The 19586-nt window shown below is 41.6% G+C and overlaps 1 protein-coding gene across 3 annotated transcripts in view; it reads right to left on the bottom strand.

Annotated features, from left to right (window-relative positions):
- Window positions 1-19586, bottom strand: part of ORC5 (origin recognition complex subunit 5) — a 143178-nt gene that overhangs the window by 97834 nt on the left and 25758 nt on the right. For all 3 annotated transcript variants that reach the window (XM_061640443.1, XM_061640445.1, XM_061640444.1), the window contains exons 6-12: window positions 18254-18365; window positions 15116-15246; window positions 11085-11133; window positions 9432-9522; window positions 7012-7064; window positions 6646-6758; window positions 2232-2279 (exon numbers count right to left, since the gene is read on the bottom strand). In XM_061640443.1, the coding sequence (XP_061496427.1) occupies window positions 2232-2279; window positions 6646-6758; window positions 7012-7064; window positions 9432-9522; window positions 11085-11133; window positions 15116-15246; window positions 18254-18365 (597 nt within the window). The remainder of the gene's footprint in view (window positions 1-2231; window positions 2280-6645; window positions 6759-7011; window positions 7065-9431; window positions 9523-11084; window positions 11134-15115; window positions 15247-18253; window positions 18366-19586) is intronic.

Genomic DNA, 19586 nt, shown 5'->3' with positions numbered 1-19586 from the left:
AATCTGTTTAAGTATATCAGCAGTCAGGGAGAAGAGGGACAGATCCCTGGTTGGGGGCATACCCCTGACCTTGCTGGGACAGACTGACAGACTGCTGGTGGGGTATGACAGGGGATTGATTAAACCCCACAAAGTCCTCCTCCCCTTAGCATTTCATTATTCCCCAAGTCACCTTGATGTTGAAAAATGTCTCCACATTCTTCCCTGTCCTTATGAGAGAGCGCATTGCAGCCTGAGCCCCAGAGGGGTGGCTGGAAGTGATGGCGTGAAGACAATTGGCTGCATGCTCAGCATCTCCTTTAGAGTGTGAGTTTAAATGGTAATGTTTTTGTTTAGCTTTGCAGGCAACAGGCTCAGAACTGTGTGAGGGTACCAGGGAAGGTCCATCAGCAGACATGAAGGCTCTGTAATTATGGTGCAGAAGTGCAGCTGAGCAGCCTATAGCAAGTACAACACACGTGCCTGACAAGAGGATGCGGTGGATTAATGGCTCCTTGTGAGGCCACTGAGATAAAAAACCCAGACCTCTAAAGAAAAACCCCAACCTTCCTCCCCGAAGTGGTAAACAAAGCAAGGTGGGAGAGGAAAGAGGACAGAAGGAAAGAAGGAGAGCAATTTAAAAAAACAGGGCTTTTTTTTTTTTAAGTGGGAGAAAACGAAGGGCAGACACCAGGAAGAAACAAGCCTGAGGAAAGATGGGAGCTGAAAGAAACACAACCACTTCGAGAGAGTCAGGAGAGTGAACTGAAGGAGTGCATTATGGGAGCTGCCTACTTCTTTCAAAGTTGTCTTTCCTGCGTGTGACCACAAAGTGGCGCCAAAACCCAATCTGATGAGTTTCTTCAAGCAACACAAGAAAGACAATTCTTTCAGTGGAGGGATGTAGAAAGCATAGTCCCTCAAGGATTGATACCGGAACCTGTACTTTTAAACTTGTTCATAAATGACCTAGAGTTAGGGGTGAGCAGTGAGGTAGCCAAGTTTGCTGATGATACCAAATTGTTTAGGGTGGTTTAAACAAAAAGACTGTGAGGAGCTCCAAAAGACTTTCTCCAAATGGAGTGAATGGGCAGTAAAAAGATAAACGCAATTCAATGTAATCAAGTGTAAAGTGATGGAAAAAGTAAATGGTTAAAAATTCTAATTTCACATGAACACTCTTTGGATATGAACTGGCTTAACTCAAAACTAACTCTTCAAAGGTAGGCAAAGCTTAATAAGGCCTTACTCACTTGTAGGGTTAGAAGTGTTGTGAATTCCAGATGCCCTGCCTGTATATTACATTGATTGAATTACATTTCCAAATAGCTGAAGACCTTAATTTGTTCTATACTGATATTATATATTGTCCATTTATGTGGCCTAGGTCTCTTAGCAAACAAAATTAGTCTGGGCACAGTTCAGAGTAAAAAGTTCTATGAAGAATAAAGAGCCAAATCCTGATTTCCACAAGCTTTAAAAGAAACAACCCACACCCCAAAATAGTATACATAAAAGTGCAAGATGAGCAAGCCTTCAGCATTTGCACTGCAATATTTTTGTTTTAAATCCTACATATGGTTTTCTACAATCTTTATGCTGGAATTAAATTCTTTGCAAGAAGATAATTCATTTACTCCTCTAAGCACTACTTCTTCTCTCATTGATTCTTGGGAGAGGATGGGGGAGAGAAAACCTAGTATTATCTTTTCTGTCCTAACAGTTTCACAGAGATGGGATGTAACAGGGAGCTCTGGTTAGAAGCAGACGCTTTGAAACTTTTCATGGCTGTATCAGAGAGGGAAGTGTGCAAACCCAAAGCACATGCAAGCTTGTGTACATAATGCTCATGTTTAAAGTAATATCTGAAAAGCCCCATGCAGTGCACAGTGAATTTAAATAGCCAAGAGATGTAAGACAAGGTCCAATAATAAGAGTTGTAATGAAATTTGCGATGTCTGTTCCACGCTTATAATTTCAGCACACAGCTTCAGTGTGGTCATTTGAATGCAAGGCTTTGTGCACGTTTAAAGATCAGGTGAGTATCTAGTCAGCTGATAAAGGAGGGATGGGGAGAGAAAACACATATATTTTATGACAATTTCATGATACTCTGTTTTAATTGCATACCGGAGTATAGAGAATCAATGTCTTAATCTAAAGGCAAGTTGCTTAGATATATTTTAGCTAACAATAGACTAATATGTTTAATAATGATAGATAATATATATATTTGAAGAAGTTGAATTCACCTTTTCATGCTTCTTCTGAAAGTTTTTCTTCCTAATTTTTCCATGATGCTGTAAGTGAAAAGAAGCAATCAGTTATGAAATAGTTATCTACGATAGCACATAATTTATAGGGGGAGAACAGCCCAACACTACTGAGCATCTCATCTATCCGATAGCGTACATAACTTACTGTATACACAAACACACACTTGTCACTTAAGAATTAGTTTATTTATTATTCACAAACTCTGCTTGGACAATAGTAATGCTAAAATATGACTCATTTTGGTATGCCTAGGGCATGTTAAACAGTGATTGACATTGGACATCACTGGAAAAAGTACAATATTTATTCAAAATGATTTACCTGAAGGGGAAAAAATCAGAAAGTAATTGTATGTTATCCACAAGCTCATCTGAAAATTCACTAAACCATTTCTGCTCTTTAAAATATGCAGTGCTCTCTCCCCCCCCCCGTTAAAATAGCTACAAAAGATCGGGGGGAGGGGATATTTCCCTTTCCATCAACTTTCAGTAGATGAATCAGCTACTGCTTTTCTTTAAAATGTTGCTAGTCTTTCCTTGCTTCCTTATCAAATCCTGGAAAGAAGAAACTATTTTAGGTACAAAATAAAAAACCCACTTCAACCAATTTTGTGCCTGTTCCAAATAGCAATTGCTGGCAGGCAGGCTAGGGTAATTATTCTGGAGTGTTGCCAACCAAATGCACCCCACCACCCAAGCTCCTTCAGAATTTGATACAGGATTATCTATATAAGCCAAACTTACCTGGCTGAATATTTTTGTTATAAAAAAGCAATTTATAAAGATAGAAAAAGGAAGAAAGAATTATGCATAGATTTTCACATTCATCCTAATTGAACATTATTATAAAACAAGCATACTGATTAATAAAAGGAAACTTACAATTCATTTGTTCTAAATCATTAAATTCAACTAATTATCTAGCCTTCATTTATGCTTTTCTCCCCAGTATTTGTTTTTTGGGGAGGGGAGCTTCCACTATTCCTCCCCAATGGGTGGAACCACATTATTCAAGAAGCCATCTGCTCGTGCAGCAGGACTCCTCTTTCATCTACTCCCCCCTTCAACTCTCCCCCTCAAAAAAAATCTACTCCAGAGGGCTCTCAGCATGCTCAGAGCTGCTTTCTTGAAGGCCACACCTCAAAGCATATTCTGTGTAGCTAGCGAGGAGAAGGGTACAGTTGCTAGTTTGAGCAGCTTGTGAGTTTTTTTCGTGAATATTTGTTAAGAGAGAGCACTGGTGGACAGAGTGCGAGTATCTTTCTATAATTTACTTAATTATTTGCATTTATTTGTGAATGGGGAAGAGAAGGAGAAATGGTGGGTGGCTTCGGTGTATGTTAGTTTGTGTGTCTTTAGGTTTGAGAGAAGTATGAAGGGTTTGCATTCCTGTTTTTCTTAAGGCTTTTAAAAAAGCTCTCTGTGTTCAATTGGCTACTGTGAGAACAGGATGTTGGATTGGATGGGCCTTTGACCTAGTTAAGCAGGCTCTTTTACTGCAGTGGTTCAAAGCTGACTTATTTATGCAAAGGATACCTGTTGTGGAATCATCTTATTAAATACAAACAGAGGTTCCTCATTGGTGAGGCAGGTGCATCCTCTGCATGCTCCTGCCATTTATTCTTGAGGCTTACAGTTCCCAATTATGTCTCCTCTGCTCAAGAGAACACTGTTTGTGAGGAGGAGTTGGCGGTACTACTAGTTAAACCCCTTAGGCTGCTTCACACTTTGACTGGGTAGAATATTGCCTGCAAATTTTCCTTGTCAGTAAGCCAATTAGCATGAGCCTCCTTGTCTTTATACTTTTAAAAAACAAGCACAACAGAGGATTGTGCAGTGTTGGGTACAATACTCTTGTATCCTTTCACCCAAAGGGGTGGCCCATTAACCATAGCTTAAATGCAGAAATGAAACAATACTCAAGTAGCACATTAGAGGCTAATAAACTTTTAATGGATTACAAAAAATTATGGATCTGATGAAATGGACTTTAGCCCCCAAAAGCTTATACCATAATAAATTTATTGGATTTTAAGGTGCTAGTACTTTTCTTTTTGCTCTTTTGCTAAAATTGCACTATGATCTACTTTACAGGGTTGTTGTGAGGATAAAAAGAGTATATAACATTTTGGGAAACTTAAAATGTTATTACAACAAGTAGGATGGTGCAGAAGAGACCTCAGAGTGCAGAGTGTTCATGTAGTATGTGATTATGGATTGCACCCTGATTGCACATTGCATCCAGGCAAGCTTGTCCTAGCAGACAGCACATGTTGGATTTGTCAAGGACTCACATGTAAAGTCCAATGTTTGTAGGCCTGAATATCCAGAGTGTGATCTATATTCTTTTTTCTTTGATTTTTAGGTCAAGCTTTTTTCATGACTTGGGTTCCCCTCCTCCAATTCAAAATCAGGAGCAGGCAGGCTAGAAAGTAATTTTATTATGTTTATTCCTTATTTCATCAGTATTATGTACATATCTAATTCCATCTTTCCTTCAAAAAGCTCGAGGTGGCATTCATGGATCTCCTTTTCCTCATGTTATCGACAGAGCACAGTAGGTTAGGCTGAGAGACAGTGAACAGCCAAAGGTCACACAATGAGTTTCATGGCTGATTTTAACCGTGGTCTCCCGGGTCTTAGTCCACTTACTATCCCTCTACCTTATTTCATTATTCTGGAAAAAAGATGTAGAAGTGAATAAGCTGTACAGGGGAATAATTTTTTCCACAAGTCTGGAAATTTATGGGGTACCTTGTTATAGCTGCTGCTGCTAATATTTAGCATTTATTAAATTTATATCCCACCCTTCCTCCCAGAAGGAGCCCAGGGTGGCAAACAAAACATTAAACACTCTAAAACATCTTTAAAATATTAAAGCAAAACTTTTTAAAACATCTTTTTAAAAAGTTGTAAAATCCATCTTAAAAAGCAATTCCAACACAGACGCAGACTGGGATAAGATCTCTACTTAAAAGGCTTGTTGAAATAGGAAGGTTGCCGAAAGGATAACACAGATGGTGCCTGTCTAATATTAAAGGGGAGGGAATTGTGTGGCCCTGTGTGGACCACAGTCCTGTGTGGCTTCTTCAAGATTAACCAACGCAGGGTGCAATCCTATACATATTTATCATCCCTATGGAATTCAGTGGGACTCACTTCTAAGTACTGTACTGTTTCTCTAACATAATCCCACACTAGAAATTATGACAGCAGGGACCTCTTCTGAACCAAGGTAAGACAAGTGTTAAGCATTAATAAAACTGTAATGTTTAAGTGTCAACTGTTTATTTACACAGGTGGAGGACAGGAAGAGTACTAGAAGCTAGTTGGGGGCCATACTGCTTTTCTGCCAGCAGAGAAGCAACTGTGACAGCAAGGACCTGTTGTAACCCAGGTCAGGGGGGAGGGCTGGCAGGCGGAGGACTCTGACTATGAGGACTTGAGCGAGGGATTGAGGGAGGAGGTCTTGCAGCATCCCCAGCTTCCCCCTTCCTCTATGGGAACGCAGGCAGAGCTGTCAGAGGACGCTGTCGAGGGCACGCCCCCTGCTCCAGCGGCAGAGGAGCCACCTGACCAGTTGGTAGATTCCCAGCTGGATGTCCAGCCATTTCCCAAGCCCACCCAGGTGGCCAGCCCCCCTCAGTTGGAGGGGAAAGTCAAGGTCCAGCCCCTCTCCCCCCGCTCTCACAGGATCCAGAGACGTGAAGAGCAACAGCTGGCATTTTGAAGGAGCAAACGTTTGCACGCAAAAGGGAAACCTATTTAAGTGGGTAAAAGGAAGGGGTGCTGAGTCAACAGCTGCAACTGGAGAGCAGGTTAGTCAGTGTCAGGCAGGGAAATAGTTCCTAGAAAGCTTAGTTAGTTGAATGAGCTGAAAGGCATTTAAGGTTGGTGTAACTTTAATAAAACAAGAAAGCTTTACTGAAATGTGTGTCTCGGCTCCGAAGCAAAGACACTTGTCAGTTTTGGTAACTGCTAAGCATTTGTAAAATTGTGATGCATAGGTGTCAACAGTAGCTTTGAAGGGAGAAGGATGGGGAGAAAACCAGAACAAGTAATGGGCACCAGCTGCCACTGTCTACACCATACAAAACTAAAGTTCCCTCAGGTTCAAAAGTAGTTTGCCGTATGGGATAGGTGGGGAGGGAGAAGGAAGTGGTATGCTATTTGCAATCCACCAAGTCTGGCCCAAAGCCCCCCTGACCAAATAGAAGTAGTAGTGCAATTTTTCTGGGGTATTGGCCATGGTTTATAAAGTTCTTTACAGACAAACTACAGAACTCTTATGAATTTCAGTAGTTAACCTTTTATCAATATAAAATACAATGAAAACAGTGAGTTTTAAATGCCTTCAGAACAGATTATGACAAAAAGAACAAACAGTTACCTTAACAAAGAACCTCTTATCTGTCCTGGAAGGGTTGTAAGAAGCAAGATATGCAGCTATTAGTAAGAACTTGGAATAATATGGAAGTTCTACATGAGCATGGGCTGAAAGTCCTGTGGAAAAAAATGGTAAGACTCAAAAAAAATGTCATTCTGAATCTGAAACACTTAACAGTTAACCACTGTGATCCCCACAAGCCCCACTTGCCAGAGGAAAATACTAGCATTCTGTGCTACCTGTTCAGTCTCTTTAAGCTGTTGGTGTATGTGCAGATACTTACTAAGTACAGTGACTGAATTGCTCTATATTACATGGATATTTTTTCATCAGTAATTAACAATACAGAATTATTGCCTCTACACATACCTTTTAGTTGCCCAGGTTCACCATCATCTTGCTGTAATTGTTCCCACTGGGAGCTAAAAGACAATGCAGCCATTTAACGATAATGTATTTGCTATGCCTAAAAGCAAGACACTTACCAGTTTACTTTTTAGAGCAGAGTACATTTGTGTTACCTTAATAAGAATTATGCAATTAAATTGTTTAAAAGTATATGAAGAGGATGAACAATGATGCCAGTTTATTCTACTAACCACATCAGTTAGCCAGACAGACACGAAAAAGCAGGGAAGGTGATTAACTTTTATTTTGTTGATACAGGTGGAACATTGGCTACATCTAACCTAAAGATGGTCCTACCTGGGCTGCAGACAGATACTATTACTGTTACTGCTGCCTCATTTCAGGAATAGTATATAGTACCAACTGGAAAATCCTTAGTTCAGATCTTATCAAAAACCACGAGCTCATTAAGGGGCTCGATCAAGCCACTCTCTCTCAAGTCTCTTATCTGCAAGATGGGATTTTACTGACCATGTAGAGTTATTGTAACCATGGCTGAGCTAACGTAGGCAAAATACTTTGAATACTCAAAAAGCACTGTATTAAATGCCCTGGCTACATTTGAATGTATTTCATATAGATGTCAATTCCAAGTTGATATCTATTTGGACATCTGGAGAGCTTACATTGGGGTGGGGACCTCTAGCCTCTGGGCCAATCATGCCCCCCAAGGGGTACAATTTGTCCACAAAGACATTTTCCCTAAACCACACTCACTAGTGATGTCAGCTGATGTGCAGGAAGACAGGGTTTAATCCTGCATTGGCTGCACAATCCTGGTCGCAGCAAGGAACAGGATTGTGCGGTTATTTCAGCAGGATTTAATCCCCGCTCATCAGCTCAGTGGTGATTAAAGCCCTGTGCAAAAACACTCTTTGAAGCAGCGCACACACACACACACGAGCTACTTCAAAGAGGCTTCTGCGAAGGCTTTAAGCGCGCTCTTGTGCTCCCATTTGCTCAAAAGCTGTCTTATAGGCTTCTCCAAGTGTCCCCCCTTCCTCCATTAATTTCCTGACATTGGTGACTTGAAGTGGGAGGGGGGACACTTGGAAAAGCCTTTGCGAGTCTCTGCCTCTCCTCCTTCAAGTCCCCGATGTTGGGAACTTAAAGCAGGAAGGGGGGAAAGACCCACAGCCTTTTCCAAATGCCCCCTCCCCCTTCAAGTCACCAATATTGGGAATTTACTGGGGGAAGGAAGATACTGGGAAAAGGCTTTCCTTCTCTCCTTTCGGGTGATGCAGGAAGGGAGAGAAGGAAGCCAGGGAACAGAAATAATGCATATAAGTAAAGCTGTCAATCAGAGAGAATTAGAGTTAAGAGCACCGCTGGAGAAAAAAGAAAGCTGAAACTGGAAAAAAGTCAGAGGGTTGCAGTAGATTCAGACTTTAGTAGAAGCTGAACTGAGAGGGCTGGAAGCTAAAACTACTCTGCTGAGAAGCATTGGTTTAGGCAGAGAAACAGTTTAGATTATGGGTAGCTGGATCCATTTTCTTATGTTATTTTAATCTGCTCTAATGGTTAACACTTCAAATTTTTAAAATGAATTTATCCTGAACAGTATCTTCACAATAACTGTTTAAATTACTAACATACAAAAATTCAGTAAAAGCTAAGTCCGATTTGGCTTAACGTTGTCCGAGGCCTTGTTTACCCACTCCGTGTCTAACTGCCTTACCATACTACCTTATACAGAGAATTGGCTGGGTTGGTATGGGGAATAGTATCTACATAGTGGCAGCAATGAGGACTGGGGGGGGGGATTTAAGAAATTTTGTTTGCTGCCTCCCCTCCCTCTCACAGTTCAAGCTATAACTTGTGGCATCAGAGGGCCAAAACTAGATATACTGCAGAAGATCCACAGAGTGCCTGAAGTTTTTTTCAAAATTAAAGCAGCTGTTGAGGAGCCTCAAATCAGATCGGAGCCCCAGAACTGGGGGTTTCAAATCACACCTCAGACGCTGCAGAGAAAAGCATACAGGTATCATATATGTACATGTATTTTCCCATTGCAGGGCAAATCTCTGGGAAGAGCGTGTGCAATTTAAATCAGACAAACGGTACTGAGGAGGATTAAATATCACCCCCACACCCCTCCATTACACCACATCTAATTTTAAACAAACAATGCAGGAGATAGTGATTACAGACTTCCCACATCTCATCTAGCAGTACCTTTACATAACACCTTTTTCCTAATGTCCCATTTGGAAACACATACTGCATATTTTTCACTTATTACCAGGCACAAGCTATTAAGCAGATTTTAAAGAGCCAGGACATTTGTTTTGGCAGCAAATACCACCATCTACCATCCATACCTGACATTTTAGATAAGCCTCGAGAGGTAGCTTTCTAAAAATAAAGAGGGAGACAATTACCTTGATATTTCCCGCAGATAAACAGTCTGCATAGCTTTCTTCAAGTGGGATTCAATATTTTTCCAAAGTCTGCGTGTGTCACGTTCACTTGCTACATCACATACATACACAAAAGTAGCATTAGTTCAAGATGAACTTTCAAGAAATGTTCAGCTGATAAAGCACTTGCTGTTGGACTTAATATGGGTTTACAGACTAAGCAATACATTTCTTTTGAGATTCTGGTAATGAAGATGCTTGTATGATTAAACTATAGGACCACAAATTGTTATAGTACAAACAGAAGAACATTCCATATTGGAAAACTATTTTTGATAATGAACCATTGTTTAGTATGAAGTGCATGAGCTGGAACAAGCACGAGTGAGTCTCAGTTTATGCACTCCTAGTCCTGCACAGCTGAGATGACAACTTCAGAAGCCTTTTCTGACAGTTTTCCTTAAACTCAACTTGTCATTATGTCCAAATTTTTTGTGTGTGTTTTTTTTTTTTGCGGGGGGGGGGGAGAATCTAGTTATGGTCAGTTACAAAATAAGCTTGCTTTAAACCATGGGTTAGAAAGCCGGCTTGTTGAAGCCAACCATATTTCATAATAAACCACAATCCTCTCTCTGGAAACCACCACAAGCTGAGTTTATGGGGAAACTGGAAGTAAAAACTTTTGAAGTCCTCCTCCCAAGCTATGTGGATGTAAGAGACGTGTGGCAGAGAGGACAAGCCCAAGGCTCCCTCAGGCTGATTCTAGTTTGTACTCATCACCCTAAACAATGGTTTAGCATAACACGCAGATGCAGGCAGTCTAACTAATTCTGTCTTATTTCCATTCTTTTAGCTGAAAAGGCTCTTCTGCCTTTATTCCTTGATAATCAAGTGCAGATATAACACTGCTCCATTACCTAACCATAGTTGAGACCTAAAGAGCCACACAGGCTTGTATAATGGGGAATTTTGAGGTTCACTGGACTGGGGGTCCATGAGGAAATTGAAGACACAAGCTTGCAGCAAAGTTAGGCCTTTATTGGTTACATGCGCACTGTCAGTCTCCCTTGAGTGGACAGAGAGCTGCAACATGGCACTGTTTGCCTGGGTTTTTTATACATTCCAGTACAAGGACTTTAGCATATACCAATCAGGACGTTACACATCAGCATTACATAGGCATTGCATGAGCATTGCAGTGTCTACATTATGTTCTTAGCCAATTCAGTAATGTTCAGCACCTTCTCACTCATTTTCCATCAAGTAAGCATTCCACCCTCCTTCCTTGTGATTAGTACTATGGCTGTGCCAATGACACTGCTAGGTACAGCATACGCCCCAAAAACACAATGGATTTCCTAACTGTGGTTGGACAACCACAATGACCCTTCAAGAATAAGGGCAAGACTGAAGTCCAAATTCAGTTTGGACACCCGCTTCCAACTATGACTGCCAAGTGTGGTTTGGGGAATACACATATTAATCCATAGCAGGCTCTAAAACTGAAAAGGGATGAATGCCTGTGCGAGAGAGGAAGAGGAAAAATGCTTGAGCCCAAAGGGCACTTCTGATTTGCCTAACCATGATTAAAAATGTACAGCAACTCCGAATGCTCTTCATATCCTCCTTTTTAGAATGATCTCCTTTTTATCCATGTGAATGGAAAATACTTACCCTCTCCTTGGACCACAGGCTCACAATATTTAGAAAAATTGAGTGCAGCCTAGAAGATAAGGAAAGTCATATTTAGTATTATGCTACATCCGAGATGCTCACATCACTTGCAACTGAAAGAAGTGTGGGTCCCATTTTAAAAATATCCCACCCTATCCCCAAAAGAGCTACACCACAGCTCTCTAATCCTAAAGAGCAGCAGTTCACAATTAAATTACACACAGGAGAAATGAAATAAGAAAAGAGTGGAAGGATGTGTGGCTGCACAGAACTGGAAAGCAAAAAGCAATCCATGGCATGGATAAACAGGACAGTATAATGCTATGTCTGATAACCTGAGAGCCCTGGATGCACATCCAGATTTTAAGACAGGGATGGGGAGCCTTTTTCAGCTCTGGGGCCACATGCTCTAGTGGGCAGCTTCCCAGGGGCCGCATGTCAGGGGTGGGTGCAACAATGGATGCGACTATCTTTGTACAGTAGGCTACAGTCCAGCCACACGAAAGGCAAGAGTTTCTACGTGTGCATCTCTCCATCCATCAATCCAAGCGAGCTGGAGGCATTAGTACAGTTCAAGGCCACATTCCAGCCAGGCAAAAGCATTTGAGGAGGGTGCAGAGCAGGAGCACTGAGGGGATGTAGTAACATTTGGCCTGTGGGTTTCAGGTTCCTCACCTCTGTTTTAAGATACAAAATATTCCTCTCTTGTCAAAGAACCTTAAAGTAAGAGCTAGGAGTCATGGTGTAAGAGAAAACCAATTTACCTTTTCATCATCAGTATTAGATCTGCTGCTTTAGGCTTTGAGGAAATGGCCTCCAATATTTGTCACTTTTTTATCAGATATTATTAGTTTTACACAAGCTATGTGGAATATTATTATTATAGGCATAAAGTTAAAAGCCTAACTTTTGTTCCGTACTGAAATGGTATCATGCTTCAGATGTTGAAGTTAAAATAGAAAGCTGCAACTCCTGTACTGTCAGATTATGAGCCTTGCAGATTCTGGGCCAAAGCCAACCCCTGGATTGGGTTGGAGGAATCTTTAGCTAGAGTTTCTGACACAACAATCTAGGCTAAGAATTAAGCATCAGATCATATGAAAGTAGATCAACATCCCCTAGTCAAATTTTCTTTGGAACATTTACTGGAAATAGATCAAAGAAGATGGTTAAGGTGCACTATAAATGTACTGCGATGCCTGTCTCAGGTTGCACTCAAGAATTTTGGGACCTAGTGTGACAATGAAATCAATATGTGCAAAATGAAACATATGCTTAATGTGTGCAAAAAGTCAAATATGCTTCAATGGTTTCTCAGCATTCTGAGATATTCTCCCACATGGCTAATCAGAGAACAAGGTCAAGGATAGAGGAACCTGAGATAGAGAATAGGGAAGTGAGCCATGGGAAACAGATGTAAAGGGAACTGGGTAAAGATAGGAAAATTCCGGATTATTTATTCTGATTAGCAATGCACTTTGATACTGTGATGCTTTGATGATTATGTATGTGACGTATAACCACCTATAAAAGTGATGATTGTCTGTTTTACGGGAGAGCCCACTTTATGGTGATCTCTCCCTTTGCAAAGGAATAAAGGCAAACGTTTGCAATATAATAGGTCTCGTCTCTAATTCCTGATCGGCCAGTCTGGGAATTGGAGGCCATAACAGGCAGACCAGCATTTAAGGTTTCGCCCTTTTGTAACACAATTGGCGAGCCAGCCAGGAGGGTCCCTCTTGATGACCTCTGAGGTCCCGTAAGGGTCCGCGGAGAGTCGGATGAGAGCGCTCCGGGTTGTTTTTCCCGCATCCGAGGCTGCTGGGAGCCGACCGAGACATCAGAGTATCGTCAACGGACCTCCAGAAAATCGAGACAAGAATTCTCTTACTGTGAGGGGAAGCGGGTCAGACAGAACACCAGAAGACAGGTGAGAAAAGACTGAACGCTGGCAGGGAGTCCTGTGTGTGGGGGGTGTAACTGAGACGGGGCCACGCCCCGAAGCGAGTGCGGAGTCCTCGGTACCACGTTTCCCTACTCCCGCGAGGGACTGGGCCGGGAAAAGGATGAAGCGACTGTCGCGACTGTTGTTGTGCCCTTGTAATCCTCTTGAGAGCCCCTGGGATGGGAGGAGCCAGTTCCAAGGAAAAGAACAGGAGGCTAGGGAAGAGTCAACAACAGGACACACCACTGCAGCTTGTCCTCCAGAGGTTCGAGATTATACAAGAACTGACCCAATACCCCCTAGAAAGAGAAAAGTTAATATTTTATTGTCAGAGGCTATGGCCTACTTTGGGGACCGGGTGGCCACCAGAAGGCACCTTCGAGTTCCAGGCGATAGTTAAAGTTTTGAAAGTACTGACAGAACAAAAGCAGCATGATTCCATCCAGTATGCCATAATGTGGAGAGAACAGGACCGAGATCCGCCTACTCCAATGGTGCTGCGGGTCATGGCACAGAGAGGCCCCATCTCCAAACCCGTCCTGCCTGAAACTGAGGAAGAAACCTTACCCAGCGCCCCACCGCCGTATAGGTGACCACTGGATGAGGAAGGGCCTACCAGCCCGCTGTTGAGCCCTCCACAACCTACAGATCAGGAGAGGCCCATGAGCCCACCACCTGACTCCGTTGATTCCTCCCTGAGGATCAACCAGCAAGGCCCTGAAGGCTCCCATTTCCAAAAAGGTTGTTAAGACCCAGCAATTATCCTAGCCACCAACTGGGGTACCCAGGCCATGAGCATGTCCTTCATTTTGATTTCAGTTGAGCTTGCACAACAATCGGGGAGAGACCTGCATTGTTTCTGCCCCTACTGGACAGAAGCATCCTTTAAGTATGTAGGCCAATATTCTGGATGCCTTTGTGCAGGGTTTTTGGACCCGACATTAACCTGCAAGAGGCTTCATGGACAATAATAATCTGAATGCTCCAGGTGCAGGGCTCGGAAGCTCCGTCTGCCAAAAAAATGTAACACCAGATGAATGGCAGTCCCCATTGAATAACATCTGGTTCCAGCTAATGCATTAGTTTGGCACTGGTGTCAGGCAACCTAGGTGCTGCCTTCCTCTAGTGGCAGCTGAGCATCAGGTATGAGACTACAGCCTTCGGAACATAGAAAGCTGCCTTATACCGACTCCATTTAGCTCAGTATTGTCTATACTGACTGGCCACGGCTCTTCAAGGTTTCAGACAAGGGATATTCTCAACTCTACCTGGAGAAGGGAGTGCAGGGTATATAACTAGAGACCAGATCCCCACCCCTACTCCATGATGCCTCCTTCAAGCACTTCAAAGGTTTGGACAAACATATCAGTCCACAACAGGAACTGGATACCGGACATACCCCCAAAATGGATGTAATGTATACAGGCAATACAATGACCCACAGTCCTCTGCATTACACTATTCTTCCTTTCCAGTTTACCTAGCAGGCAGGCCAGGTCCCTTCCCATCAGTAGTTGGGCTGCCAGTATTATCAGTGTCCCGGCCCATTTTAGGCCATTATGGAAACGGCAAGCAATAAATGTGTTTTTTTCAGCCCAGCTCAGTATATATCCCCCAGCACTATTTTGCTCCCTGCTATAGACACAAAGGATTCCACCTGTGGTACAGACAAAATGGTGTTGATCTTTTAACCACAGTTAAGAGACTTCACTGGAAGCTTGCATGCTCATTCCCCATCACCACATGAATTCTAACTCAATTTCTCTCATCAACATTAGGGCTGCAAGCTTGCATTAAATAAGAGTTACCATTAAACTAGACTTACCATTTGAAATCAGTTTTCAAATCCAGTTAAAACTCTTTTAACAAGATTGGGGGGAGAGGGGCTGTTCCCACATAAAAAGTTGAAGTTCTACTTGGGCGTCTCTCCCTAGTCTACAACCTTACCAATCTAAACCCGGTTAAGTACTATGAAACAGTACAGTATCCATGTGCTATGGTATATAGGACATTCTATGATTTCCAAAGCCAGCAGCAAAACTATGACCTTTACATTTATTATGAAAACACCTAAGAGATCCCTCACCAGATGTCGGAGCTCCTTCAGGTCCCTGCAGACGGGATAGAACACACCAAGGAGAATATTTATATATGCAGCATAAAAATCAAAGGAGTACTCTGGAGGATGGTAATGGGTCAGAATCTTTTGCAGATGTCCTGTTTAAATAAAAACATATTTTTAAAAAAGCCTGATGAACATCTCACTGTATAGTTCTTATATAGACAACTAGCTATGCATGCCCACTTTGGATGCAGGAAGCACCCCTTCCACCAGAGGGCTTCTAATTCCCTACTCGCTATTTGGCATTAAACACCTTTTAAACAAGCTGTAGAAAATCCAGTAGTAGGGGTATCCTATGTGAAAGAGAAGCCATTGACAAGTGTCAGCATGCAAACCTGGTTTAAACTTTTGACTTCTACACCAAATTCACCATACCTGGCTTTAGCCTCCACATTTCCTGTCATCTCTTTTCAAAATAAAGACACAAACCTTTAGCCTCAATCAGCTGGGAATAGAGAAATAAAGAGGCAGGGGAGAAGCTGATAGCCTTGGCCCTGAGCTCTCTCCCATCCAGATTTGCCCAGGCCTTTTATTGTACGTTTCTTTTTACACTGGACATTAACTGCCGGCTTTGTTTAAAGTTTGTTGTTGATTATATTGTATCATATTTTTATGTTTTCCTTTGTAAGCCACTCCAAGAGCCATGACTGAAGAGCAGCCAACAAATGCTTTAAACAAATAAATCACTTACTAATGTTTCTATGAAAAAACTAATGAAATATTTAATGCTTGTGTATATGTAATCTTGTCTAAATAAACTGAAGTTAAAATGGCATGCTATCCCAAGACAATAGCCACCTTAAGCAAACATTGCTTTAGAATCTGCAACTTGTTAAACAGAACTCAAGGCTGTTTGTTCAGTTAATAAGGACCACATACTCCTAAAAAAGAAAAAGGGTTTTACCACTTAAGCTTCCAACTGTAACAGCACAGTATTTTGTTGACTTCAAAATGTTACTAAGGGCCAAAGAAGATGTGATGTAAACATGTCTTCAGCTCTCTCATGATTTTCCTCCTTTAAAACAAGGTGCTGGGGTTGATCTGGATCAGGAACACAGCATATGTTGTGGGGGTGGTAGGGTTAACTCTCTTCCCCTGTGCCATTTCCCCATCAAAAATCTCTGAACCCCCCCCCCCCAAAAAAAAATAGAAAGTCACTGGGAAGAGAATAAATAGGCCGTCCATCCATACAGTCCTGATCCAGGTCTTCCCCCCAGCTCTCTACTCCAACCACAACTACAAGAGATGATCACCACATGTAGTTTAGCCCTGAAAAACTTACTCTGTCTGCAACAGCATTTTACTAAATGTACCATTTGCCTCCATTCTTTAGGCAATTTGCAACATTGTTTATTCTAACTATAAGGAAAAGAAATTCCTAAATTTATCATCAAATCTGTAATGTCCATACTTCTAGAGTGATAATCTGAACTTCCCTTTATGTACCCTAAATCAGATATTTTGAGTCAAACCAAACTCCCATCACTGACTCAGTTCCTTCTGCTCCTTTCAGGCCTAGACCCTAGGGTAAGAACAAGTTTCCCACTTCACATTTGACCCAAGTCACTCATTAAAGTGGCTGAGTAATTAGCCATCTGCTAATTTAGCTCCTAATCTAAAGAACCACATGCACTCCTATGGATTTCAGCCTTAGTAAATATAAATCTGTAATTTCAGGGTATCCTATTATGGCATTTATGTCTGCTGCCCTAAATTGTCATTCTATGACATGTGTCTTAATCATTACACTATATATCAACTTTAGGTGTTTATTATCTTACTTCATATATTTAATGCACTGTGGTATTTTTCTGTAGTGCTCTTTGTGACACTCATGCTTTTAATGAAATCTCTACTGCCTCAATCCTCATCAGTATCTCAATTTAATAACTTGTGACTAGGCAACAAACTGGGTTATTGTTTTATCATTAGGACCTAGTTTTAAAAAAGATGTTTTAAAGATGTTTTTAGCATATTATCATTGTTTGTTGCCCTGAGCTCATTCTGGGAAGAAGGGTGGGATGTAAATTTACTAAATACATAAATAATAAAACACCAAGACACTGCTTTTTTTGTTGTTTTAAGCTCCATCCCACCTCACTCTATGAGCATTAATGTCCTTAAAAATGTAAAAAAGACTTTGCTGGTGCAGCGCTGATAGATACAATAGCGATAAAAATCTAGTAGTTCTGTATATACTTACAGATGAAGAATTCTAAAAACTGGATGTTTAACTAGCATATTAATTCAAATAAGATGCCTGGGCTAGTAAATTTCAGCAGTGCTTCAAGCCCAGAATTGAAGTTGTATAAGTGTGGTGTAGTAGTTAAGGTGGTGGACTATGACCTGGGAGACCAGGGTTCGAATCCCCACACAGACATGAAGCTCACAGGGTGACCTTGGGCCAGTCACTGCCTCTCAGCCTCAGAGGAAGGCAATGGTAAAGCCCTTCTGAATACCGCTTACCATGAAAACCCTATTCATAGGGTCGCCATAAGTCAGAATCGACTTGAAGGCAGTCCATTTCCATTTCAATCTGACATCATTTTAAAATATATATTAATACCTGAATTTTCTTATAATGATCACAAGGATACAATCTGCTGTGAATTAATTACCAAGGAGGAGTACGTATGTGTCTGTGCCTCTTGCTAGCCATTTTTATGTGTGCGTGGGCGCATTACCTACACACAATTCCCCTCCCCAGAGGAGTTTGACCCCTCTCCCCGCAAAAGTTGGATTTGACCATCCTGTTAAAAGCCAGGTTAATTCTCTGAAACAAGAAGTTCTGAACTCTTTGGAGCAAGAGGTGTGGTGGGGACACACATACACAAAATAAAGCTAACTATTCATTCTTCAAAAAATGGATATTAAACATAAGGATTGCCTTTTGCAACAGACCAACATCTAGCAAGACTAGTATTCTGTTTGCAGCCAACAGTAGCCAACCAGCTGCCTCTGGGAGATTGCAAGCATGGGGTAGAGGAGATGGCCTTCCTTTGTTTTGCCTCCAGCATCTATTACTCAGTTATATTGCTTTAGTTTATTTAGCTATCACATCTAATAGCCACGAAAGACCCCAAAGTAAGCACAATGCATTACCTATACTGTAGTCTGGAAAATACAAAGGCAACGGCTCAAGGCATCCTGTATTTGGACGAAGCAGCTCCCACACAATTTCACTGAGGAGAAGCACAGTCACGTTTCTCTCAGTCTGGGGGATGGTGGAGAAAGAAGGAAAAGGTGACCTTGTAGTTGCATTTTTAGATACAGAAAATCTTGCTAAGTTTCTTTTTAATTGAAATAAATTCACCTGATTCAGCTTTTTATTACAAATTGTTTGCATAATTACAAAACTTTAGGCAGCCTAATCAAGCAGCTAATATATCTGCATTTAAAAAAAAATCAGGGTTCTATTTCTGTGCACTATGACATTTCAGCTACATAGGATTACATAACTTAATTGTCAAGTAGGCAACTTGTGCTTACTTGAAATAGCATGATACTATCATTAAAACTTTCTCAGAATAAATGAAAAGAGCCAATTTCTTGATCAATTGCTACAACATCTTTCAAGACATGCATGAGCTCAGTTCAGAAACATTCTCAGTCCCCAAATCATGGTTTCCCTCCTTTTTTGTGCAAATTTCCTCCCCCCACCCCTTTATAAGACAGCATGTTCTGAAACCATAGTTTGGAGATATGGACTGTGTCTGAACTGAGACTAAGGCTGCAGTCCTATACCCACTTCACTTGGCATAAGTCTAAGTAGACATATTATACAGCCATACACTATATGTATACTATAGCCAGCATGGATTTCTTACATTCCACCATGTTAAATTGCATTGCGCAGGGGGTTGGACTTGATGGCCTTATAGGCCCCTTCCAACTCTATTCTATGATTCTATACCCCCATGCCATTCTGCTGCTTTATTTCATAAGCTCCTTCCAAAACAAAATCTTACAAAATGTATAGCCCTGAATTCAGAAATGCTTGCTTAACAAGCCTCTAAGTTTTCATGGCAATACACAAAACGCTCGGACAGAATAGTTAGTTTAAAGTCCAAACCAAGAGTAAAAAAAATCTAGACCCCTGATGGACTTTCTTTCCGTCAGTGGTCTCATCATTTGTTGAAATTAATTAAAAATCAGCCATGTTCACAGAGTATCTGTAAACCTATTACTGACCTTGCCCCATACTCCCCTTCTCTCCCCCTCCCCGCCCCTCCCCCAGGTCAGTTTCACCTATCCTAAGCATGATTGCACAGGGAAGCATGCAAATGATCAAACCTGCCCTCCCCCTCTTCCTCCCTCCCCCTCGCCCCTTCCTCTCCTCTGTTCCCATGGTCAGTTTCACCTTTCCTAAGCATGATTGCAGGGGAGTCAATCCCATTGAACTCAATAAGCATGCAAATGATCAAACTTGCCCTCC

Source organism: Rhineura floridana, chromosome 8, assembly GCF_030035675.1.
Source record: "Rhineura floridana isolate rRhiFlo1 chromosome 8, rRhiFlo1.hap2, whole genome shotgun sequence".
Lineage (NCBI taxonomy): Eukaryota > Metazoa > Chordata > Lepidosauria > Squamata > Rhineuridae > Rhineura > Rhineura floridana.
This window is presented reverse-complemented; position numbering and strand designations above follow the sequence as displayed.